The following is a 25,345-nucleotide window of genomic DNA, read 5'->3' on the forward strand; positions in this document are numbered from 1 at the left end:
GTCTCAGACGTCTTTGTCTGCTGTGGAATTAAAAGGACCCTTTGCTGGCAACAAGGGGCCGAGGCCAAACCCTGCCATTGTCCCTCCACCAGCAAACTTTACAGCAGGCCCCCGATCTTTATAATGGTGCCAACAACTGGTTTTGGTTTTTGTCTGTTTTTATGTAACACTGTGATTGTCTTTGGTACCGAATTGCTTATTAAGATAGATAGATAGATAGATGGATATGTGAAAGGCACTATATAAATGATAGGTAGAGGTTTACAGAAGCTCTTTAAATAAATAAATATATCGTACCTTAATTTTTTTTATTTTTCTCAGTACTAACCCCGGGTGCCACCACTTTGTATTTTCGTTCACAGCTGTTAGGGCCATCGCTGTATTGCATGTTGTGACGCCGTGACATGTAAACATGGTGGCCCTGTGATGCTGATAAATTCCAAACTCCTCACCTCCTGATTAAGAGACCACCGGTAGTTTGTGATGCTATCATTCTTTATAGACGGCCCTATGGTAAAATCTCCCCATGGCTCCCCATCTCTGCCCTGCATTGTATGTTGATGTGTATGAATGCCCAGGTTTGTTCAGTTAATGCCAGGCGTGTCACTATTGCTGGATACGTCGTCGTTTTCAGACAGACACACACGGCTGTTCACTTGAGTAGCAGCAGGACTTCAGCATGAAGCCACTGAACGGGACGTCTGGTCTTGCCGTGGTATTGTAAAAGTATCCCCAAGTTTCTATGGCATTGCTCACCCAGGCTCAACAGGGCTGGCTGGCTGTGCTCAGTGGGCCGAGTCGATTTTATCGGCCAGCTTGGGTGAACTCTTTGACCGAGGAGCTAAGGGAGCCTTTGCCTTTTCACATGAGAGTTGGATTATGTCTTGGATAACATTAAGTGGCAATTTAGAAATCACACTTGGGTTCAATTTATTGAATGTCACATTTTCCCAGAAGGTCTGAAGCCACTTGCTGTGACAAATACATATAAACGGAGGACACTGGGAAGGTGGCTAACACTTTTTCATCGAACTATAACGCTCACAAATCTAGACTGCACAATTATGTAGAGAATGAGGCACTGGGGAATTTCCTGCAGCGGTATGTCATGTCTGGGCTTCTCTTTGTCACCCCGTCTGTGACTCTGCCGATTCTTTAGTGTTGCCCTGCGAGCTTCACCTCCACTCCACTCCACTTTCACGCTTGCTCTTTTCTTTCAGAGTGCACATCGCCAGTATGCAGTCCTGACCACTCAGCACAGTGGACAAAGGGGTCCGGCCGTACAGACAAATCACCTTTAAATGGATGCCCGGTTGGACTGCTCAGGACACCCAAAGGGGGGCTCTCTGCTTCATCTTGTGGCAGACACCACTGTGGTGCCTTTCATAAATCAATGAAACCCCCACGACAGCATCCTATGTCAGGGAAAGTGGCGCGGCTGACAGACACCTCCAAGGTCCTCACACTTACTGGGCGTTTATGATGAACAACAAAAGGTCCCTCGACTGCAGTGGCCTGGGTCAGTTCCCAGAAGGCATCTGTTCAGCTCTGGGCAGCTCAGTGTTTGGTTAAGTGCTCAGTAGTCAGTAGGCCTTACCTTCATGTCAGCTTCTCCACCGCTGTGAGTGTCCTGGCAGAAGAAATTGTAGCCTCCCTGCCACACTCCTGTGACGAGCTGTCAGAGGACAAAAGCAAAAGTGTCAACAGCAACAAAGCAGTACGGCTGTAGAGACCACCAACATATTCAAACTATTGCCAGTGTCAAACCGGCACGCCTGGTGCTGATCAGAATCTGATGCCATGTGTTGCTGCCTTGTTTTCAAAGATTAACCAAGAAGTGCAACCAACATTAAGGAGAAAATAAACTGCAGGGTCATGGCATGGCAGACCTCGAGTGATTTATGAGACCACTCCAGGAATGTGGTGTCATAAAAAGGTTGACAGTCAGTCGCCAGCCTATGAAAAGAGAAAGGATTTACGGCCTGAGAGGCAGTGTGAGGCGAGACGTGACACAAACGTCACAAGGTGGCAGCCAACTACCCACAGGGAGGCATGGGGGGTAAAAAAGAATGACCATCAGTCGACCAGAAAGCATGGAAAGAAATCCACAAAAGCCAGCAAGCCAAAGACAGCGAAGGGCAATGTCATCCTCAGCACCGCCACATGGGCCGAAACCCCACCGGTCAAGTGCGACTGTCACATGGGCACCCGCATTTACCTTATTTATATCCGAGTGTGCCACTCGCGTGGACTGGAGATTAACAAGGCCACTTGTCACCAACACCCGGCTTTGATCCTGGTCACGTGACAGCGAGAGGGTTGTGTGGAGCAGCCTGGCACCGTCGCCATCACACTGGAGAGACTCGCCTCTCTCATTGTCGGTTATTCTCAGCTCTACCCATCGCTCAGAGTCCTTCAGGACGTGTGTGAAGTGCGTCGAAGCACATGTCGAGTTACAAACGTTGATCCCTAAACTCAGAAAGCACAAGTTCGGGGTCCTGTCGTCTCTCCTGGCTTTGCAACTTTGAATGTCTCATTAAAGGGCGAGCTCTTGCAGGCCTTTGTTTTACTAGCAAATGAGCTTCGTTTCCCGGATTTGTTTGCATGGCTAAAGCATTAAAGTGCAGCCTCTGACAGGCTTGTCACGCGCAAACGCATTCATTTTATTGTGGGAAACAAACAACAAGGCAGACACACAAATCCGTAATTGTGTGCTGATGTGATGACCACTCAGCTGTAAACGGCACGTCAAGGTGCTCGGGCCATCATCAGGACTTCTCAGACGTGGCAGGCTGCCGATTCGTCCTTTAGAAGAAGTCACGGGTTGTGATGAAACATGACCAAGCTGCACCGCAGGACCCTTGTTGAGCTTCCCCTCCCTGCAGGTCTTACTACACCAGGGGATGGTTTGAGGGGTGCACTGAAGTCACGTGGCTCTCGGTTTCCTTTTCCAGACCAAGCCCTGGACGTCTCACTCCACCCTCTTCCTGTCCTCCTTGTGCCAGACCAGTACAGCTTCACTGGCCACCAGCAGTTGTCATCCTAACTCTGCACTGATTTGCTCCATACAAGTTCACTGTGGAAATGCTTCTACCGAGACCACCCATACCTGACCTCAAACAGTCACATACCTCTCAGGTGTATTTTATTTTGGCACCAAACTATTTAGTAAAGCTCTGCGATCTTGAACGCCTGTTGGCTAAGCCCACGCCACTCCACTTGAGTTCTACACGCGTGCACCACATTTACACACACGATGGCCTCAGCCAGACCCTCTGCTTCCAGGGCTGCTAAGCTTTACTGTTACGTCTGCCACAGTGTGGAACTTTCTTTACTGACTCCAGCTGGACTTACAAAGGGTTAGGGTTAATCACAAAGTCAGAATGGTGACGCACATCTCAACTGCATGCCCACATGCCTCTTACAGTATATGCCTGGGCACATTGAGGATGAGGCCTGGAGACCTGCAGGCCACTGAGGATTCAGGGGTACCTTACAGAGCTTCAGTTCTGAGCTTCAGTTCTTTTTATTGCAATTTCTGATGGATTCACATCATTTAGAAAAAAACACGAGAAGATTCTGGTCAAGAACAGGACATTCAGCCCAACAAAGCTCGTCAGTCCTAGGCACTTAATTCATCCACAATAACATCAAGTCGTGTTTTGAAGGTCCTTAAAGTCCTACTGTCTCCTTCACTGCTTGGTCATTTATTCCATGTGTCTGTGGTGCTGTGCATAAAGAAAAACTTCCTAACGTTTGTGCAAAATGTAACCTTCACAACTTTTCAAGTGTGTCCCCGTGTTCTTGCTAAACTCGTTTTAGAGTCACGGTCTCGACCCACTGGACTGACACCCTTCATCATTTTAAACACTTCAGTCAGGTCTCCTCTTACTCGCTGTAAAGACTCGGCTCTTTTCATCTTTCCTCATAACTCATCTCCTGCTGCCCTGGAATGAGCCTCGTCGCTCTTCTCTGGGCCTTTTCTAGCACTGCTTGGTCTTTTTTGAAGCCTGGAAACCCTAACTGCACAGAGGACTCCCTGACCTCCCTCTTCTGACCCCCACGCTGACTGTCCTGTCCTCGCCAGGTGTTGGTCAATCTTACCTTTGATAAATCCTTCCATTAATTTTCCTGTGCTGCACGTTAAGCTTACTGGCCTACAGTTGCTTGGATCTGCCCGGCCCCCCTTTTTATGTAATGGGACACTGGAATGTCCCCAGTGTGCAGTGACTTCCTAAACGTATGCTTCAAGGCTTTGTATCTGAACTCGCTACCCTCCTCGAGGGTAAATAAGATCTGGTCCTGGGGTTTTTGCTTGATTTCTGCTCATTTAATGAACGTTGCTTTACTTCCTCTACAATTTCCAAATCCCTCAGCACCTCCTTAGTAGTCCCTGTTACTGCTGGAGGTGATCCACCTCCTCACATGTGAAGACCTCAGAGAAATATGAGTTTAGAGCACCCGCTATCTCATGGTCTGGATTTTGAACTCCCTTTTCCTAACCCTAACCCTGATGAACTTCACCTCCTTGACTGTTCCTTTCCTACTAAAATACTGAAAGAATGTCTTTGCATCGTCTTTCGCCTTACCTGCTCTCTCGAACTGCCTTTTAGCCTCCCACTTAATGTTTGCCCTAAGCCCCTCATATGCCCTACAATTCACATTAGAGTAATTGGAATAATTTTAAATGATTTCTGATGATGCTTAGGTTTTATTTTATTAAAAAAGCATAAAGAATTTATTGTCTTATGAAGTTTTTCAAGGAAAACGCTGGCTTTATTTTGTGAAGGTAAACTGCAAATCAAAGCTGGGACTGCTCCCTACGACTTTGGATTTCTATTATTTGCACCCTCGTCTCCCTCTCATGGTCGTAAGTCTGTTATAATTTTGTGAAGACACCGAGAATTGCACTGTAAACCTGAGGAGTCTCAGGCTTTTTAACATACAGATGTACGTTTCTCCGGTCTAGAGACGTGGCTGCCCGAGTCTCAGAGTTTGAACTTTGGATTGTGGTCGAACAATACGGTTTGCCCCATGACATCACCGCCCAGTGTAGTGATGCTTCGGCAGAGGTGTCATCCTTCTCAACACGGCTACACTCATCAACCCCTGTGGCCGCCCAGTCAGGTGAGGTGAGCAGTGACCCTTGCACAGCATTTCGCTAATCCACTTCTCAGCTGGTTGGACTTTGTACGCGTATGTGAAGTGGAATCCTTGATCTGCCCTCTGCTGTGTTTAAACAACTGTGGTCACAGCAGCCCGAGGACACAACATCAGACAAAATGTTCCTCCTCATCGGCCAGCGTGTCCTCTTGTGCGTGAGAGGCAGAGACTTGATTTTTGAAATACCTCGCCTGTGTTCTCATTCCTGTCGAGGACCCTCACTGGGCCAGGCCTGAAGACACAGTTGCCTTTCTGGCTTCACGCTGGCCAGTACTAATCAAAAGATTTTTGTCATTTCTTATGTGGGATTTTCCAGCCCTGGGTCAGATAGCATTCTCTAGAGTGGGATCTACAAATATTTATGCAGAACATTTTGTAATGCTCAAGAAGCGAAAAGATAGTTCTAGCTTTTATACACCCATGGGCAAGCGGATGAGGGAGAGAAAAGCTCAAGTTCCTGGGTAACAACACCAACAGAAACCAAAATGTGCTCAGTTCAAGGTGGCTCTCCACCTAATGGACCATTCCTACAGGCCCATTATTGAATGTGCTTTGTCCTTCTTCATCAGCGCCTCATCTCAAATTATCGGCCACCACACCCCAATGTGGACTCTTATCTGTTTCCAGACTGAAACCAACGCCCTCTTTGGACCTGCTGCACCTCTGCCACCCTCTGGTCCACCACTCAAGCTTGGGTTGATCACATGCAGGACTTCACCATTTCATACGCTAAGAATACAAGCTGTGACATAAGTGAATTTAACGCTGTGACTTGGAGAGACGTCCACACTGAGCTGACTGGGGCCATCTGGGGCTCTTGGCAAATGTTGCCTGCTTTTGTCCTTAGGCTGTCACGTTTGCACTGATGTTTCACGTTTAATAAGTTACACCTGTTTAAATTCAGCGTTTCTGTTGCAGTCGTATTTACTCTAAGGCAATCCAGGAGATTGTTAAGGGAGGGTCCGCAGCCCCTAAGCACTCACTTGGCCTGACACCAAGCTAGTTGTGGCAGTATGTATGACAATTACTGGATATTTGACGCACGACATTTTCAAAGCCACTTAATGTAATTCAGGGCTATGTTAGTTAGCTGTATCAAACACCAAGTTAGAGCCAGCAAGGACGGGGCACCAGTCCACTGCAGAGCCCACTCAGGAGCCAATTAACTTAATCTGCTCACGTTTAGCAATGTAGGATTGAAAAACCCACACAAACATGGAGGGAACGTGCCAGTTACTCACTGGGCAGCACCTGGGCCCGAAGAGCTATCTGCCAGTGAAAAATAAAGGGGCTTTGTGCCCATGTGCATGAAGATAATAGCAGGAGGAGTAAATGATCCTTCTGGGATGTGTGCCCCTATGTTTGATTTGGAAACTTCAGTCCCCGGACCCCACTGAGCCGTTACAGAATTGCTGATCACATTCTGGCCTCCTCCGTCGTGACGCAGTGGCTGCTACTCTTAATCATTTCATCCATTACTTATTTCCAAGGGTGCTTATCCCGTCCCACGACTGAGGACAGAGAGCCGGCAATGAGGTTAGAAGACTTCTGACTCACTGTTCCCTGAATTACAGACGGGCTTTCTGTATTCCTGTGTTGCTCTCTGTCAGGCACTGTGGTCAAGTGGATTAGACTGTTGGAGTTCACTCCCTATCGTTGGTTCCATGTGCGACCTTCGGCTTGTCCAGTTACCACCTGTAAGAAGCACACCTGTAAATGGCCCTAACATCTGCCAAATGCTGCACTGCGGCTCCTACTTTGCAGCCAAGTCCACGGTGCTAGATGAGTGCAGCCATGTAGCTTGTGTGCTTGGCTATGATAGACGATCAATAACTACACGCCCAAGAAAAGCAGGACTGAATGACGTTCAGGAGGCACTTTGGAGCAGAAAAGGAGACAATGAGGTGAGCATTTACAGAGGCAAAGGAAGCACATGAGATCAGCCGATAAACAGGTGCTCAGCCATGAAGTGCCAGCTAATGTATCCTTCACCCCAAGTTGGCATGGAAGGCAAAGAGCTGCTGCTATGGCAACAATGCCAAGGATGACAGAGGCCATCATATGATTTGGTTGTCAAAGAGGTGAGTGACATGCCTGTCAGTTACAACGGGTCACTCTAAAGAGACGTGAGGAGTACAGTGTGCCAGGTCTGAACACATGATGCTGCCATCCAGCAGCCAAAGCAACTTGAACCAAACTCCATGTGAGAATGCTGACCTCAATGGACAGGTGCATGCATGGGGCTCCACCTGCCAACTTAGCACACCATGGAAGAGCACTGACCAGGAGGTCCCAAGGAGCAGAATGCGTGTACACCACTCTGGTGCCAACTCTTCTAATGAACATGGATGGCCCCCCACATGTGACTAATGCTTAGAGCGTAAACGGACACCTCTGGCAGTGAGTGCCTGGGCGTGGCGTCCATCACGGGACCTCCATGGTGTGAGGACTGACTGATCTGACACGACTCACAATCATCATGGAGTTCGAAAACACAGAACAAATGCAGAGTCTGGGGCAAGATGGGGGAATGGAGAGGACAGACCAGTTATGGAGGCTTGCTGCATGAGGCCTGGGAGGTCAGAACTGAAAGAAAGCGACAAGAACGTGAGCTGGGTCCAGCAAGGGTGCAGTGAGAGAACAGCTATGCCTCGTTAAACTTCGCCCTTTGACCTTTCTCCGGTATATTTTGGTGAAGCTTGTATTCAGGTGTTGTTTGCTACTTGTACAGCTTCTCATTCAAGTCTAAGCTCCATTATGCCTGCACTCAATTCTCCTGATGGCCGTTTAGGCCCAGAAGGCCCCTCGCACATCCTGCTCCATACCGGCCTGCCGTGAGCCGCAGCCACAGAATATGGGCAGATGGCCTTTTGGGACGGTCCTGGTCTCAGAGTTTCACTGTAGGCCTTGAAGGATCTCTGCTCGCAGCTTGTGTGTCTCCTGCCTGCTCCGAAACGCCATCACATTCACGCACTTGGAAATTAGCGGACAAGGCAAAGGGCCCAGCAGCACATGCACTGCAAGGGTGAATTTGTTTGATTATCACTTTGTGAAGCACAAAGAACGCACTTTGCGGAGCTCCTGAGGGTTTCACACTCATTAGAAGGCTGCTGGAATTGACTGTCATTTCAGGGGGCGGTGGGGGGCTCCGCCATGGCCTCCTTCCAGCCAGACGCCTGCATAACAATGTCATGTTATACAGTGGAACCTCGAGACACGATCACCTCTGTATACGAGAAATTCAAAATACGAGGAAAGTATGAGCGAAAAATTCAGATCTAAATACGAGCATTGGCTCACGTAACGAGCCACGTGCCAGGCTGTGGGTATAGCTCTCAGCTTAGCGAGGGGGCGTGGTAGCTGTAGCGAGCCGCAGGGCGATCTGCGGTGTCTGCGTTTCTCACCTAAGTGCACAGGTGGGAAACTGCCCACATCCATGATTTGTCCTGTGGCTGATGGGCTGGGCAGGGTTGCCACCCGTCCTTTAAAATACGGAATCGTCCCGTATTTGAGAACGAAATTGCGCGTCCCGTTTTGAATCAATACGTATGCGTCCCTTATTTTTTTGTATTAAAAGTGGTAACCCTAGCAGCTGCCATGTCTTCCCCGCATATATAGAGAAGCGCGAGCCGGTTAAGGGGGAGAAGAAGTAAAAGAAAAGAGAGGAGAGGAGAGAGAACGGAGGTTGCAGGAGGAGGCAGGAATCCGCAGCAGTAGGAAGTCGGTGCGAGAGAGCGAGCGAGTACAGGCGAGCCAAACAGCTGAAGCAGGACGGTGTAGAGAAGGTCAGCTGCATTAAGTGTCTCGCCTGTTGCAGAGCCGGCATGGGAGAAGCAGGTGAGACGCTAACAGAGAAGAAGCACCGGGGATTGTCATCTCTTTTTTGAAGACTGCTTCCTGTCGACGTTTTAACCTCGTGTTAAAGGATTGCTATTCTTATGTACTTTAAACCTCCACTTCACAACTGTTTTAAGGATTAAAGATTTATTGAATGCTCTACTGCACTTTGGACACCTGTTTTGATTCTTTTAATAATCAGTTATATTATTTACCAGTGTTATTTATTAAAGGTAGACTACAGTATATATAATTTATCAGTGTTATTTGTTAGGAAAATTGATTTTTATGTTAATATATTTGGGATGCGGAACGGATTAACTGGATTTCCATTATTTTCAATGGGGACGTTTGTTCTAGATACGAGAAATTCGCTATACAAGCTCAGTGCTGGAACGAATTAAACTCGTATCTAGAGGTTCCACTGTACCTGCTTTGTTATCACTCTTTAATTTATTGTTCTTTGTATCAGAATGCTGCTGCTGGAGTAGGTGAATTTCCCCTTGGGGATTAATAAAGTATCTATCTATCTATTATATAGTGCATTTCATTTCTATCCGTCTATCATCTTCTAATTTAAAAGTGAGTACACAAAGGGAATGCTGGTCAAATATTTAACAAGACCGTCTCTCTCGCTGTTTACTTAGCTTACGCTGGTTACTCCCTGCTCCGAGGAACACCTCTGCTTCAGGCGGCACATCCACGCCCCGTCCTGAAGGGTTTGGAGGGTCTGGCGTATGGGAGGGACGCTGCATGCCCACTTGGCTGAGCTGCTAAATCAGCCTGGAGGTCTCAGTTGGACTTTACTGAGTTTTTTCCAAGACAATTGTGTTTTCTGCGTACATAATCTAAATGGGACGCTTGCATCATGTGTTGCTGCTCTTTTGCAATCCTGATACCCTAGGAATTCTCCAGAAGTTTATCAGTGACCACCCCCTCGCTCTGTACTGTAAACCCACACCCATAGATCCCACTGGCTGGAGGTCATATGCTGCCACCTGCTGTCTGCCCGCTTGTCACCCACCACACCCCTCTCGGCAGACCAGCGTTGAAGGGGAAGCCGAGCTCTGAAGGACCCTCCCTACCGCACAGTACTTTCCTCCCCACTCAACTCGTCATCTGTTGGCATTGTTGTTTCGAAACCCACCATCTGACTCCTTTTTTTGTTATAACCCTCCAGTGCTCAGCCCCAGGCGGTGACCCCTCAATCCTTCAAAGCAGCTCCCCTAACAGGCACGTTGCCGTTTCTTTGTCTTTGTTTTCCATTGGTGAATCAAATCCACCGGCCGCTGGTGACTTTCGCTGCTGCTTGGCACTTTTCACCAGCGACACTAGAAATCGCGCCTTCTTCTGCGCCTCCTTCCTGAAAAGCTGTGGCCACAGGCTCTTCATACCCAACCGGCACGTCCTTGGAAAAGCAGGCAGAACACTTAACAAATTCTGAGAAATGTTTGTGCATTTTATCTTTTAAATGTTGAACATGTGGCTGTCACCCTGCTTTAAAATACTGGGGCTGTCCATGTGATGTCTGCTATAAAACCGTCACTGTTTCCTAAAGAGAAGACTAAAAGGCCCAGTGTTCGACTTTGCATGGCCTTCCCATGTTTGGTTCTGACCTGCGCTTTGTCTTCTCCTTCACATCGCACAAATTGCACTACATGAAGACCCCACATACATCGATGGCGGCGTAGCTACAGCAGACGACTTCTTGAAGAGACTATTAAAAACAGCAAAATGATAAATGCACTGCCATCCAGCTGACCGGCACCAAATGCCACTTTTCCAGCTTTTGCCATCCATTGACAGCACGAGTACTGCAGGGTACAACAACTCTGAGCCCCTAACCGCCCCCCTCAGCGGGCTTGTTCAGTGTCACAAAGCTCTGCTGTTTTTCTAAAATATGCCAAGTAAGAATTTGGCAACCGCGCCAAAACAACACGTCGGGCACAAAGCCTCTTGGTATGCGCCACCCGCCCCCAAAGGCGTCTTGTGACGCTAAGCTGCAGAGCACGAGCAGGCGCCGCACCAGAGGTCACCCAGCCGTCCGCTCTGGTTATTTGTCTTTCTTCAGGACATCTGAGGGTCGGCCACACCTTGTACTGCAGGCACGTGCCATCTGCTCGGTGTTCTCCGACCGCATCGGCGAGACGCACCACTGCTGCGTTCAGGCAAGTGAATCACGCCTTTGGCACACTCGTTTATTTGTAGCGCCTCTAAAAGGAGAGTTTCTCTTGTCAAATGCAAAGCAGCAGAGAGTCAGAAACAAGCAACAAAGCATTCGACATCCCAAATGTCAAACTTCATCCTGCACGTTCTTTACAACGACAGCACATTTGGAATGGCAGTCCAAGGCGCTAAACAAGTGCAGCATTACAAGACCGACAGTCGAAGACATACGGCCTTGACAAGGACACTGCGTCACAGACAGAATTATCACAAATGGCTGATCAGAAAACCTCTGAGGTCTGCCTAAGCAAATGGCACCCCGGCCTCCCTTCTGCTGGGCTAACAGCCTTAGACAGCTGCACAGAGGGCCACTCTTCTCGGACCCAGTAGAGTTTCACCTGACCTCCAGGACCTGCTTAAGGCCAGAAAGGTGTGAAAAGTGGCAAAGCCTAAAAGTGTGGCATTTCAAGTGGGGCTCCTGCATGTTGCATTAGCTGGCATGTTTAAGAGAGCACCTGCGGGCACACTTGCTCATGTTTAGCATCTGCCATGAAATGACACGCATGAAGACTGATTTGTGGTGACAGCGACAGCCCGATAAGCACTCACATCGTCCAATGACAAATGTTTCATTTCGTTTTTACTGCTTGACCTTAGTGTTCCACTTTCACCCACCGACTCCTCAGGCTACGGTCTCTCAGACTCAGAACTTCATGAGCTTCTGCTTAACAGTACACCCTGTCAGATGTCCTCCGTGTTCAATACGGAAACAGCATTAGTCAGCACTGTCAACGACATTCTGATGATGGAAATACAACGATTATCAGCTAATCAGATTTAAGCGCAGCTTTTAGAACCTCTGACCACCCCAGTCAGTTACCCAGCTGAGAAAACGAGTGGGCCCTCTGACGGTTTTAGTTCCTTAACAAATCGATTTGACTGCATGCAAACTGTGATGACTCTCATCGAAGAAGCGAGACATGGCGTCCCACAGGGATAAGTGCTCAGGCCGTCACGGTTTTCACTACGCATGTCACTTGTGGGCGACATCATTACAAGACTTGCATGGAAAAATGAAATGCTCGGGTCCATCTCCCCAACTGCATTTATGAGTTTGAACATGAGGTGAGCAATAACGCTTCTCTCCTTGAATGCAGAAAAATCTAAATGTCGTTTTGGTGGACAAGACATACCAGCATCTACAGAGCACGCACAGTCAGTGGGCCTCAACATCAGTTAACTGCATCAATGGCCACTAAGGTTTAGGCTTGAGGGTGACCTCTAACCCCAGCCTATCTGCTTGGCCTTTTCCAGCTTGAGTATTTCAAAATGAAATTAAGAGCCCCGTTAAAGACAAGAGGATACTAATGTGTGCATTTATCTGAAACAGAAAGGCAATGTGCTTGTTGATTTCAGGAACTACAACCAGTAACTATAAGCGCACAACTCCTGTCCGCGGGTCGTTGTACTGGCGTCCAGTTAAGTTTTGGGTGGATTTCAAAATTCATGCATAGGCTGCTCGGAGGTCCTACAGGCTACGCCATTAGTATATTCACAACACCGTGAAGAGTGCATTACAAGCCAAAGACGCCGGCCGACTGAAGACTCCCAGGAGGAATAAAACAATGGAAGACTGAGCTATTATGTGCAGGGACCCAAAGCTGTGAAGTGATCTAATAAAAGATGTCCCATCAGCCTTAGCGTTTCAATGTACCTGATTAGCGCTGCTAACTACTGGCTCGGTTTGTCAGTCAATTTTGTTAGTCATCTGCACGAAAATTCAAGTACGGAGAAAAAGCTTTAAAAAAAACAGTTACTGGCCCCCCCCTCTGCTTGGTTTCTTTTCTTGATATCCCACCGCAGTATCTGGTGCCACTGCTACTCTGCTCCATAAGGAGACACCATGGAGATGTTGCGAGCTTTGGAATCTAACGCATCAGGTTTCCTAACAGCACATAGTGAATATGACTGTAAAATGTCCAACATCACCAGAACAAGGCAATGAAGGTGTGCCACACACTGCAGTTTTTGTTTTCTTCTCCTCCATTGTCAACCATCCAGATGTCCTCTTCAGTAGACACCACTATGAAGGGCCTTTGCTTTTACGTTAATCACTGGAATGTTTTGCTGTGTTTTTACACGAGTTTCAATGTGTTGTCTGCTTAAACTGGGGGACCTACTTGTGAACACTGGGGAGACCGCAGCGTCAGGCTTAGCGTTTAAATCAGGACTCCACTCTGCCTTTCATAGGACGCATGCTGCCGAGATTGTTCATTTCATCTTCTTTAAGTGCTTTCAATTAATGCTAGCAATCCTACCGATTAGACCTGACTATGGCTTTGCCTCCCATTGGGTTTCTTTGTTTAACATCCATTATGGCATTTGGTCAACCTTGGAACGATGGGCCGATTATCAAACATTTTGTACTCAATTTAAACGGCTTAAGACCCGAGACAATCTGAACTCAAAAAAAACTGTAGGACGGTGTTAATATGAGCCAGCAGACAAACCGCGACGCCTGCCACAGTCACTAACCAGTTACACACACGGAGAAGACGTCTGGTAACTTCAGCCTCTGCTGTCACAATTACTGGCCGCTTTAAGGACATTTTGCTCCAAGTCAGACACAGCACCCCCACCCCATGGCCCCCAACTTCCCAAGGAGAGCCCTGCGGTGGACAGCACAACAATACCAAAGGGAAGGGAGAGGAAACAAAAGACTCGACATCATGCCATGGACCCTGGAGCGCAGCTCCGCTCTAACACGGACTCAAACAAGTCCCACAGAGGACTGAAATCAAAGACAATTTACCAGCCATTGTGCCAAGAGAGCAGCTTCTGCCCTTTTGCGAATAAGACGAGCATGTCTGAATTATAAAGGTTTACTTGATTCAAATGTGGCAAAAGATAGGAAGCAGGCGGCCAAAAGTCGAGACGAGCGAGAAGTTAACGTACCTCAATGAACATGTAGAGGGACAGCAGCGTCAATCCAAGGTTGTACAGGATAAGAAGAGTCCTGCAAGAAAAGGCCTGCCTATTGTGCATGTATCTGGGGCCTATCCAGACAATGAAGTAGTAGAAACATGTAAGCATAAAAGTTGGGAAATAGTTTTCAAGAAGGAACCAGCCTCTGACCCTGGGATCTGAAAGACAGGAAAAGAAGACAACATTAGCAAGCGAACGACTTCCTCCATGCAAGGAAACACTTTGGAAATATCAAGTAGAGCCTTTAGTGAAACAAGCCAAGTGTACCGCGTTACAACGAACCACACGGCAACAGAAGGAACATTTAAGGAGGACGGCCAAGTGAAAAGGCTTTGCTTGCAATCCCATGGTAAACCCCCCCAAGATGTTGAAGGTCAGCAACAATTCAAGTGTCAGCTCTTTTGTTTTTGGTGGCTAAAAATCGTCTCGCCACCACTTCCATCATCAGTTTGTTCAGAGAAAGGGCGAGCCCTCAGCCACTCATCATTAATCCATGCAAACGTTTGTCTGGGTGCCCGGGTGCCTGCATGTTGTTATCACGTTTCTGGCCCTCAAGATACGCTAATGTGCGCCTACCATTTCAATGTCAGCCACTTCTGCTTATAAATTATAGGGGAGCTGAAGTCCAAAACGTAATCTGCAGGCTAACAACTAAAGACTCCAAAATCAAAAAGAGCCTGCTGAAAAGAACAAAGCACAGTGACTGCTGTGGCGCCTTCAGAAGGTGCTGGAGGTGGACATGTGGACAACACCACCAACCATGCTGGCACCCAATGTGTCTCAGCCCTAAACTGCTCCTCTCCAGCTCTCCTGGCAAGCGAAAGCGCCGATTAAGAAAGCCTGCTGAATGAAAGCCTCCCTCGTGTCCAGCTGGCATAAGAGGCATGGCAAACAGGTAACTGAGAACGGACAGGATGGATTTTTAAATAAAAAAAGGCCTTGACTAAGGGAAACAGCAATGGAATGGCAAATGGATTAAAAGCCACAAATGCACAAAAACATAAAACAAGACCAGAGCTTTCAGAAAGCCAGTCTGGGAGAACTGGTGAAGAAACAACACAAGGGCATCCGCCTGCCTGCCTGCTGCGTCCAGACTCGGCGTCATGAGGTGCTGTAAGGCGACCAGGCAGTTGAAAGCCCAAAGAAAGCCCCTTGTAAAGTTTACAAGCCTTAGGTGGATTCACAAGGAAGATGAGAATGGAAGCAGGGTGTTCATGTCAATAGAAATAAAAAGTATCAGGCAGTGGGGTGAATATTGGGCACACAAACCACACGCACCCACAATCAAACAGACCAAACAAAGTTCAATGCTGTCCCACATCACAGAGCTTCACAAGGGCCGACGACCGCATGAAGCAGGTCACTGGGGCACCAACCACAAAACAAGAGCGCCAGTGGCACAGACTGTAGGCAAACAACTGCGACATTTTCAAATCCAATTCCTCTTTGAATATTTGTGTGTTTGGCTGTTGCCAACAATTTGGAGCCGCCATTGTGAAATGACAATTTTGACACAAGGTTAATAATTACATTCCAGGTTAAGAGCGCCCTTTGAGATGTTAAAGTCCTCTATGGAGTGGAGTGACATGTGACGTCAGAGTGCAGAGGAAGAGGCCAAACAAACAGCAGAGAGCTCCTAACTGATAAAAGGCCACATTCGTATTTTAACAACAGCCTTCAAAAAAGGCCGCCTTGTGCCCTTCACGTCCTCTACCGACACACAGCGCCTCGACATCATGGGCCACAGTGAACAAGACAAGCACACACGTTACTGGCTCGGCTCTTTACGGAGGCTCGCGAGGTTTTCCCCACACTTCCTGTATCCTGTCCTTGGCGGAGGAAACCTGCCATGAAGCAGACACCAGAATGCTGGTTTAATGGACAAAAGCCGAGACCAATCCTGTACTTCAGACAGCGTCCGCATTCATGCCATAGTACGACGTTGGTCACACATGTCTGGGCACGAACAGCAGACGCCTGTCCCAGCTGGCCCTTCCACGTCCATGTCGACACCCCTGGACATCCTGTTCAAAGAGATCACCCTAAACCTAACTGGTGGTCCTCTGGTAACTTCACAACCTCATTTTACATAAATCAGCTGTGATAACATATGGAGCAAAAATGAAAAAGACAAAAAAACAAAAGGCCTGTCATGGTGCCAAACCTCTGAAGCACAGCAAGAGAGCGGATAAACACCGCAGCACAGCGGGACGCTCACCGCCACAGTTAAAAAAGGCCAAAGACAAGCCTACGTCACCTGCGCAGCTCACCCATTCACCGGTCATACGACCATTGACATCCTCCATGTTCGTCTAGTCAGTGAGGCCTACAGCAGAGTCGCAGGTCACGGGAGCTGTCACCATAAGTACAAGGACAGCTATAAGGCAGCATCAGTCTAGCTGGAAGACCCCTGTTGATGGACCACCACCAGCAGCTTAACTCTGCCATGGTTCTCAAATACACTCGTCACAAAGTGCCTAAGCACACAAACCCACTCGTCTCGTGTTTTCTTTGATGTTTCGTGACTGATGTTCTTTTTTTAAACGTGCACGACAGGCACCTCACAGAAGTCGAGACCATTCCGAATATTCCGTAAATCAATATTGTAACCTGTCCACAGTAAGGCCAATAGTGCAACATAACCCTAACGCTCTCAAACCTGCCGAAACTCATTTAGGGTGTTGGAGGCCTCAGCCTATCCCAGCAGCGCGAGTGCCATGTAGGGAAGAGCCCTGGACTTGGCACCAATCCAGCATTATAAATTGGTTAAAAAAAATCAAAATGACCTTATCAAAAAAAAACCAAAGACAATCTCCCTCCGGCACCAACCAGAACACAACAGAATCCTTAAAAGGGTGGCTGCATAAGAAGAGTTTGAGAAGGTGAAGGCACCTACTTTCAGCTTCACTAAATCTCTGCTCCTTCAGAGTGTCCATGTGTGTCACAACACTCCAAACCACGGTCACCTCTAACCCACGTCCTTCTGCCCACCACTTAAACACTGCCATTCCACAACCAGCCAGGTCACTTTCTATGGACCTTCTCCAGCCTTCTTGTCATGTGAAGACTCAGGTGGGACCTCACAAGTGTGTTCTGATGCATCAGACTTCCTCATGGCATGGAGTGTTGTGTCGCCCCAAAGCTGTTTAAAATACTGCTGTACGCAGTCTGAATGAAGAGATTAAGAAGACCACCAAGACCCTTGTAATACTCAGTAATAATATGGAGTGGATACCACAAAGTAAGCATGCAGTGATGAGAGTACAGCACGTGTCAGACGGCCATTTATAAAAACCACTAAGTGTCCCGTCTAATCTCAGCAAGGCACACTATGGTGGCAAAGCCTACAGGTGCGGGGAGGGTCCTGTGGCAGTGGGCACCTATGCACAAGGCAAAAACAAACATTCAGGAGCAATAAGATGATTACGAGAACTTTACAGTCGATTTTTAAGGAGTTTAAAAAAGATGCTGCAAAGGAGGAAGCAGCTCAGTAAGGTGTGCAAGACAAAAAAACGCAGAGCTCATCAGGACACGAAAGCAGCAGGAAAAAGGATGTGAGAAGTGCAAACAGAAAGTGCGCGTCTCACTTCTTCTTGTGCTACGGCAGGTGAGATGAGCGTCCCTTTTCCTTGCCGCACCCTGCACTGTGATGAATGTGAAGCAGCAAAAACAAAAAAGCCAAGGCGCGCGGTGTTGAGGGAGGCTCTGTCAGTGTCTTGGTCATTCTTATCTCGTAACGGACAAAAAAATGTTTGCTTTTGTGACTTTCCAGTTTCAGTTGTCCAAGCAGAGACTACACTGCATGTGCAAAGGTTTACATGACTAGTGGGGAAATTCTCAAGAAACAAAGACTGAGAGGACACCAATTAGAAGTTTAAACTACGATGATGATGAAGATGTTAAAAAATGAGCTCTTCAGCAAGAATCTGGGGCACAAATGGATGCCAGCTAAGGGTGAATGTGGCATAAACATTAGAAAGACTTTCTGCAAAGAGGGAAACACAGATACACTGAAGACGCTACCATGCATTATGGGAGACAGGAGCAGTTCTTTGGAGCTTCAGATGTCGCCATACTTCTCAAATGTTAGGTGATGAGAGAGGGATAAACTGCGTTGGCTTGTTCTCGAGACAAAGCCGATCTTGAGAGCTGTTACAGGCATTGATGGCCATGCTTACCGTTGCTCGTGGGCCAACAGAAAGGCAGCACAAACCACCATTTGCTGCACAGCTCTTTAGCAGCAACCAATAAACCCAATCAGGAGCAAAACCCCTGGAGACAAATCAAGTTCTGTCTATCTGAACACCACAAGTCCAACAAAGTCGACGTTCACGCACACATTTCAATAAACGCAGCAGCAAACAAAATAATGTTCGCATTCAGGCAAACGACGCCTCCTTCTCTGAGCTGACCTTCATTAAATGTAAGATTTTAGGTGATGAACGCGCCTTATTAAGTTAAGGTGCACACATTTGAACAGCGGGACATTTACAACTCTGGACACTCCCAGGATACTGAAGATCTCTAACCTGTACAAGACTTGCTCCCATCATGCTAACCCACACTTTGCATTCGCCACAAGACTGAGGCCCAAACAAAGCCGCCTCACACGATCTAATTGGCCATACCTCGAGTGCACCCCTGAGCCTTCTGGGAAATGAGGAATGCAGGCATGTGAAAAGTGTGGGACATGTGTTGATGTCATGGAGAGCCTGCCTTGTAATAATGGAATGAAAAAGTTTGCTTTCATATTCGCAGCGCTGCATGATGAGTATGAGCCTCACTAATATTATTTATTAATATGCCAAACTTGGCAAGCCAGATACGTCAATTTGAAGTGGACACCAGCTGCCTTACTTAGATCATTACAATCAGAGGGCAGGGTTGTCCAATTGCCTATCCATGTTGTACATCCAACAATAAAAATATCCAATGGCAGTCCAACCCACAGCTCTGCAACAGTTGTGCTCTTCTGCAATGTGCAAAGCGCGTGTGTGGAGGGCCAGCTGCTTACCCGGGACTGCGCCGATTAAGAAGGCCCTCTGCCAACACCCTGAGAGGCTTCAGCTCTACAGCAGAGCCTCTGGACGCTCAGCAGTAACCTAAAGCAACGGGAGGCAGAGCTTTACGAACTGCTGGTTGAGCGAGATGTCAAAGGTCACACAAGGAATTACGCTTACCATCAACCTAGGCTCTTAACTATGGAGGGCAGTCGCAAGTGTCGGCTCTAAAAGTGGCATCTATGCAAAGGGGCGATTGTGTATGTGCCAGTGACCAAATGGACGGATTGACAGAAGCAGGATGGATTGAGCCCAGTCACGCAGACTTCGCTGAGCGTGATGACCAAACCTAAACCGAGTGTTCCTATGCCATTTCTCACTATACAAGTCTCAACTCTCCATGCTACTTGCCAAGAAGTGACCTGGCCTGCTCTCCCCACTCTTTACTTCGACTCCGTGATGTTATATCGCCTAACACTACTTGCTGCGTGCCTTATCTTGCACTTTTATACTACAGTTGTGTTGCCTTTGCTTACATCCTTGAGATATTCTGAACTGCTTTCCTGGGACTGACCTTTGTGCCCAGTTGCTATCTGTGTGCTGTTTGCATTCTCTTGTGCTTCTGCCCGGATTTTACACCCCACATGTATGCCACTTAGTTTAGCTGGTAGCCTTAAACTGGCCCTGGTATGTGTGCGGGCGTGGATGGGCGAGTGAGCGGCCTACAAAGCGCCATTTCCTGCCTTGTGCCCAGTGCTACCATGGATAGGTTCTGACTTGGTCGCCCAGCCGTCATTTAAAACGTGTTACGTAGATGTCCAATGCCTCCTGTCATCAGTTGAGATCGACTCCTTTTCTTCCGATGTGCAATTTTGTTTTTTTTATTGGCACCAAATCAGCTCTTCACAGGAGTTTTTCAAGATAACACAGAAGTCACTCAAAGCGCTCGGACAAAAGATTGAATTAACCGAATTAAACTAATTATCAAACTGAAGAGTACACTGTGGCCTTCTTAATGAGGCTTCGTTCTGCTTTACATCTTGTTTATGGGTAAAGATGGAACGCTGCTGCAATGTTCTCAATTGGCTTAATGCAGAGAGAAACTCAGCTTCTAACAGCTACCAGTCGGACTAAATCTGTTCACCGGTGACACTCCTCTCACCCTGGTGACACGTATCTCTGTCATCTCATGTAAAACTGATTATTACAGACGTCTGACGGACCCTTGGACCTACACAATCGGCCTCTTCCTCAGACGAGTACAGATAATGTGCCTATTCTAGAGGCTAGTCCTCCCAGACTGGTCGTGATCCAGACCTGACCTCTAGACCTGACCACCAGACCAATGTAAAGTTCCTGTCTGCAGATCTTATCAAAACGCTGAAGCACAAGAGCTGATCGCTACACACCATCATCTCCAGCAATACAGTCTCATCTGGGCCATCTGAACTATTTGATGTGCATCCGGCGCCGCCGTGAGTGGCAGCCTTTTCAGCAGCTCCGTGTATGACTGTATATGTATGTGTACTTTTCTACTTTTATTTTTCCTATGTTTATTTATTGATCACTCCTATTACTTTATTTTATGTGGATTCCTTCCCTGGACACACTTACTTTTACAACGTGGGCATGGATTTTAACACGCCGAGACTCGCCTATTCAAGTACTCAACTTCGGGCGCTGAGAACAAATGCCAGTGCCGGTGTGGTTCCATATTTACCCGACGAGGTAAGAAGGCGGTATCGTGGCAGCAGAGCCGGCACTAAGCTAAAAAAGAAGCGGCTTGCGAGAAAGTGGTGTTTCAAGCCTTCGGTGCCTTCTGTGATTCTGAGGAATGTGAACTCAATCTCAAATAAGATCGACGAACTGGCTGCGCTGGTGAAAAATGTAAGGACCTACAGAGAATGCAGTTTGTTGTGTTTCTGCGAAACGTGGCTAAATAACACCATCCCAGATGCCAACGTGGAGCTACCCGGGTTTAGCACAGTTAGAGCGGACAGAGATGCAAGTACCTGTGGTAAGCACAAAGGAGGAGGACTCGCTCTCTATGTTAATACACGGTGGTGTAACTCTGGACATGTTAACGTCAAAATCTCCACTTGCTGCAGGGACATCGAACTGTTGGCCATAAGTTTACGTCCCTACTACTTGCCCAGAGAGTTTGGACACGTCATTGTGTACATCCCTCCTCGGGCAGACGAGGAGTCAGCGAGTGACATCATCCATTCCGCTGTTGCTAAGTTACAAACGCAGCACCCTGAGGCGCTTGTGCTAATCGCTGGAGACTTTAACCATGTGACGCTGGACAAAACATTACCTGCATTCTCCCAGTATGTGGACTGTAACACCCGGGGAAATAAGACTATTGATTTACTGTATGCAAACGTTAAAGACGCATACAGCGCCACCCCGCTGCCTGCGCTTGGGAAAGCAGATCATAACCTGGTTCTGCTTCAGCCTCACTATAAACCAAAAGTTAGAGTCCTACCTACAACCACACGATCATTCGGGAAGTGGACTCCGGAGGCTGAGAAGGCTCTGAAAGAATGTTTTGGAACTACAGACTGGGATATCCTGCAGGGATCTTATAGTGAGAACATTGAGGAAGTTGTTGACTGCACTACTGACTACATCAACTTCTGTATGGACATTGTAGTTCCAGTAAGAACAGTATGCTGCTATGCTAACAACAAGCCATGGATTACAAGTGACATCAAGGGCCTTTTGAATCAGAAGAAAAGGGCTTTTATAGACGGTGATCAGCATGAGCTCAAGCGCATGCAGAAGGAACTCCGAGTCCAGCTCAGGGCGGCGAAGGAGCAGTACAGGAGAAAGCTGGAGCAGAAGTTGCAGAATAACAGCATGAAGGAAGTGTGGGATGGGATGAAGATCATCACTGGCTGCAGCTCGAAGCGGGGTGCCACCATTGAGAGAGACGTGAAGAGAGCAAACCAAATGAACAACTTTTTTAACAGGTTTGACCACCCTAACCCACTCTCACTCTCACCTCGGAGTACTGCACCCTCCACACATCCTTCTGCTGATACCAGCATAGGAGAGACATCCCCACCCATAATTACAACAGCGCAAGTGAGCAGAGAGCTGAGGAGACTTCGTGCCAGCAAAGCAGCGGGTCCAGATGGAGTATCGCCACGACTGCTGAAGGTCTGTGCATTGGAGCTGGGGGGGCCCTCTACAGCGCATCTTCAACCTGAGCCTGGAACAGGGGAGAGTCCCGAGGCTTTGGAAAACATCTTGTATCACCCCAGTCCCAAAGGTATCACGTCCTAGTGAGCTGAATGACTTTCGGCCTGTTGCTCTGACATCACATGTGATGAAGACCATGGAGAGGCTGCTGCTTCACCACCTTAGGCCACAGGTTCAACGCGCCCTTGACCCTCTGCAGTTTGCATATCAGGAGAAGGTGGGAGCGGAAGATGCCATCATCTACATGCTACACCGATCCCTTTCTCACTTGGACAGAGGCAGTGGTGCTGTAAGAATTATGTTTCTAGACTTCTCTAGCGCCTTCAACACAATCCAACCTCTGCTCCTTAGGGACAAGCTGACAGAGATGGGATTAGATTCATACCTAGTGGCATGGATCGTGGACTATCTTAAAGACAGACCTCAGTATGTGCGTCTTGGGAACTGCACGTCTGACATTGTGGTCAGCAACACAGGAGCGCCACAAGGGGACTGTACTTTCTCCGGTCCTGTTCAGCCTATATACATCGGACTTCCAATACAACTCGGAGTCCTGCCATGTGCAAAAGTTCGCTGATGACACTGCTATCGCGGGCTATATCAGGAATGGGCTGGAGAAGGAGTATAGGGACCTAATCAATGACTTTGTTAAATGGTCCGACTCAAACCACCTACACCTGAACACCAGCAAAACCAAGGAGCTGGTGGTGGATTTTAGGAGGCCCAGACCCCTCATAGACCCAGTGATCATCAAAGGTGACTGTGTGCAGATGCTGCAGACCTATAAATACCTGGGAGTGCAGCTGGATGATAAATTAGACTGGACTGCCAATACTGATGCGCTGTGCAAGAAAGGACAGAGCCGGTTATACTTCCTTAGAAGGCTGGCTTCCTTCAACATCTGCAATAAGATGCTGCAGATGTTCTATCAAACAGTTGTGGCGAGCGCCCTCTTCTACGCAGTGGTGTGCTGGGGAGGCAGCATTAAGAGGAAAGACGCCTCACGCCTGGACAAACTGGTGAGGAAGGCAGGCTCTATTGTTGGCATGGAGCTGGACAGTTTAACATCTGTGGCAGAGCGAAGGGCGCTCAGCAGGCTCCTATCAATTATGGAGAATCCACTGCATCCACTAAACAGGATCATCTCCAGACAGAAGAGCAGCTTCAGCGACAGACTGCTGTCACTGTCCTGCTCCACAGACAGATTGAGGAGATCGTTCCTCCCCCAAACTATGCGACTCTTTAATTCCACCAGGGGGGGTAAACGTTAATATTTAACATTATACATAGTTACTGTCTGTTTTTTTCACCTGCATTATTATCATTCTTTAATTTAATATTATTTATTGTATCAGTATGCTGCTGCTGAAGAATGTGAATTTCCCATTGGGATTAATAAAGTATCTATCTATTTACAGTACATTCTGTCTGAAAATGGCACTCATTGCATTAACTGCATCTCCCCACCTGCTGCAGCAGCACATTTCACTTCTGCTGGCCATTTTGATTTGTTTCTATTCAGTCAGAAAGCTGCTTTTCTAAATTTGGCTCACATGCACCAGCAGCACTGATCAAGTGACGCTCCTCTGAGGCACATCCTTTTATTTTACTTTTCCACCCACTCTGACATTCGTTGCCCATTCACCACCACCCTTCTGCCACTCCCAGCACACTCTACTGTCGACTCCCCATACTGAACTCCTATTGAAGACTCCGAGACGTCTGAGCCAGCAGCTGTTGATGTGTTTGCCAGGCGTAAACACGACATTCTTGGTGGAGGCGGGAGGTGGCCTTGACATTGAAATCTGATCACCACTTGTTGGGCTCCCAAACACTTGGAATAGAAGAAGAACAGAAAGGTTTGCTTTTTTGGCCTCTCACAATGGTGGTTTGCATGAAGTCATTCCTTACATGACTTTGTTGTTAGGATTTGCCCTGAGCAGATATGTTCTGCCAATATTGTCACTGTGGACGTTCACCAGTGTTGAGTGAGTCAGTTTTTCCCAACTTGGCAAAAGGCCCCTTGCAGATGTGGGTAGGGACCCTCCCACCCAAAAGTGTCTATTAATCATCTTTTTATGGTTTTAGAAGAATTCACACTTTTACTCTGAGCCAACACACAGCAAGTCTACATGTCTACAGAGAGGGTGCAAACATTTGAGCTCGGTCAACAACCCACCTCTTGGTCCCATCCATGAGTCTATGTAAGTATTTGTAGCACGATTGAATGCCTCCATTTCCAGCCTAGAAAGCAAACAGAAAACTATTATTTGCCTGGGAATACAAAAAAAGCCAAGATTTAAATACAGTACACTGTAACAGTTTTAAGAGTTTAACTGCAACGCTATTTGAATATGTCAGGACTGAGTGGTTACAAAAGGTGCCTCCTACAACCCAAAATGATCCTGCAGCAGATAAAAGTGGTCAAAGTAAAAATGATGAATGATGGAGCGCTTGTCTAATAACACTTGATTTGCATGGCGCCTTTCTGAGGCTTCGCTTTACAACAAAGCATAGCACCTCTGTGGGTGGCCATCTTCGTTCAGGCCCCAGCATTTTCGTCTTCTTCAGCCATAATTACTTTCAGGGATCAAACCGGGAAAGAATGGCATTGCACCGCCACCGCCAACGCCAACAAACTCCTGCTGTGGGATCAATTGGACTTTGGTTCATGGTCCTTCCAACCATTAAAGGTCAAAATCGATACCCATCTAAGACTTGGCCAAGACTGATGTGCTCCTGCTGAATTGAGCCGTGCATGTCGTATTCTTGCATTCTTACACCATTATAACTGAATGAGATTTACATTTCTGGGTGACTTCTGCACAGCAGTTCAATTTTAAAATATATCACATTTACTTCTAATAATCCATTCCTTATCATGTTTTATTGTTTCACTTGTATTGATGGATTACTCAAAGCCAACCTTCAATGACTGCTTTACTAAAGTAGACATGTACACTAATTCAGATATTTTACCACACAGC

The 25,345-nt window shown here is 47.5% G+C and overlaps 1 protein-coding gene across 3 annotated transcripts in view; it reads right to left on the reverse strand.

The window, feature by feature from the left end:
• Positions 1 to 25,345, reverse strand: part of elovl5 (ELOVL fatty acid elongase 5) — a 42,215-nt gene that overhangs the window by 7,574 nt on the left and 9,296 nt on the right. For all 3 annotated transcript variants that reach the window (XM_028820727.2, XM_028820726.2, XM_028820725.2), the window contains exons 3-5: positions 24,538 to 24,602; positions 14,122 to 14,309; positions 1,598 to 1,675 (exon numbers count right to left, since the gene is read on the reverse strand). In XM_028820727.2, the coding sequence (XP_028676560.1) occupies positions 1,598 to 1,675; positions 14,122 to 14,309; positions 24,538 to 24,595 (324 nt within the window). In that variant the 5' untranslated portion in view covers positions 24,596 to 24,602. The remainder of the gene's footprint in view (positions 1 to 1,597; positions 1,676 to 14,121; positions 14,310 to 24,537; positions 24,603 to 25,345) is intronic.

Source organism: Erpetoichthys calabaricus, chromosome 15 (genome assembly GCF_900747795.2).
Source record: "Erpetoichthys calabaricus chromosome 15, fErpCal1.3, whole genome shotgun sequence".
Taxonomy (NCBI): Eukaryota; Metazoa; Chordata; class Cladistia; order Polypteriformes; family Polypteridae; genus Erpetoichthys; species Erpetoichthys calabaricus.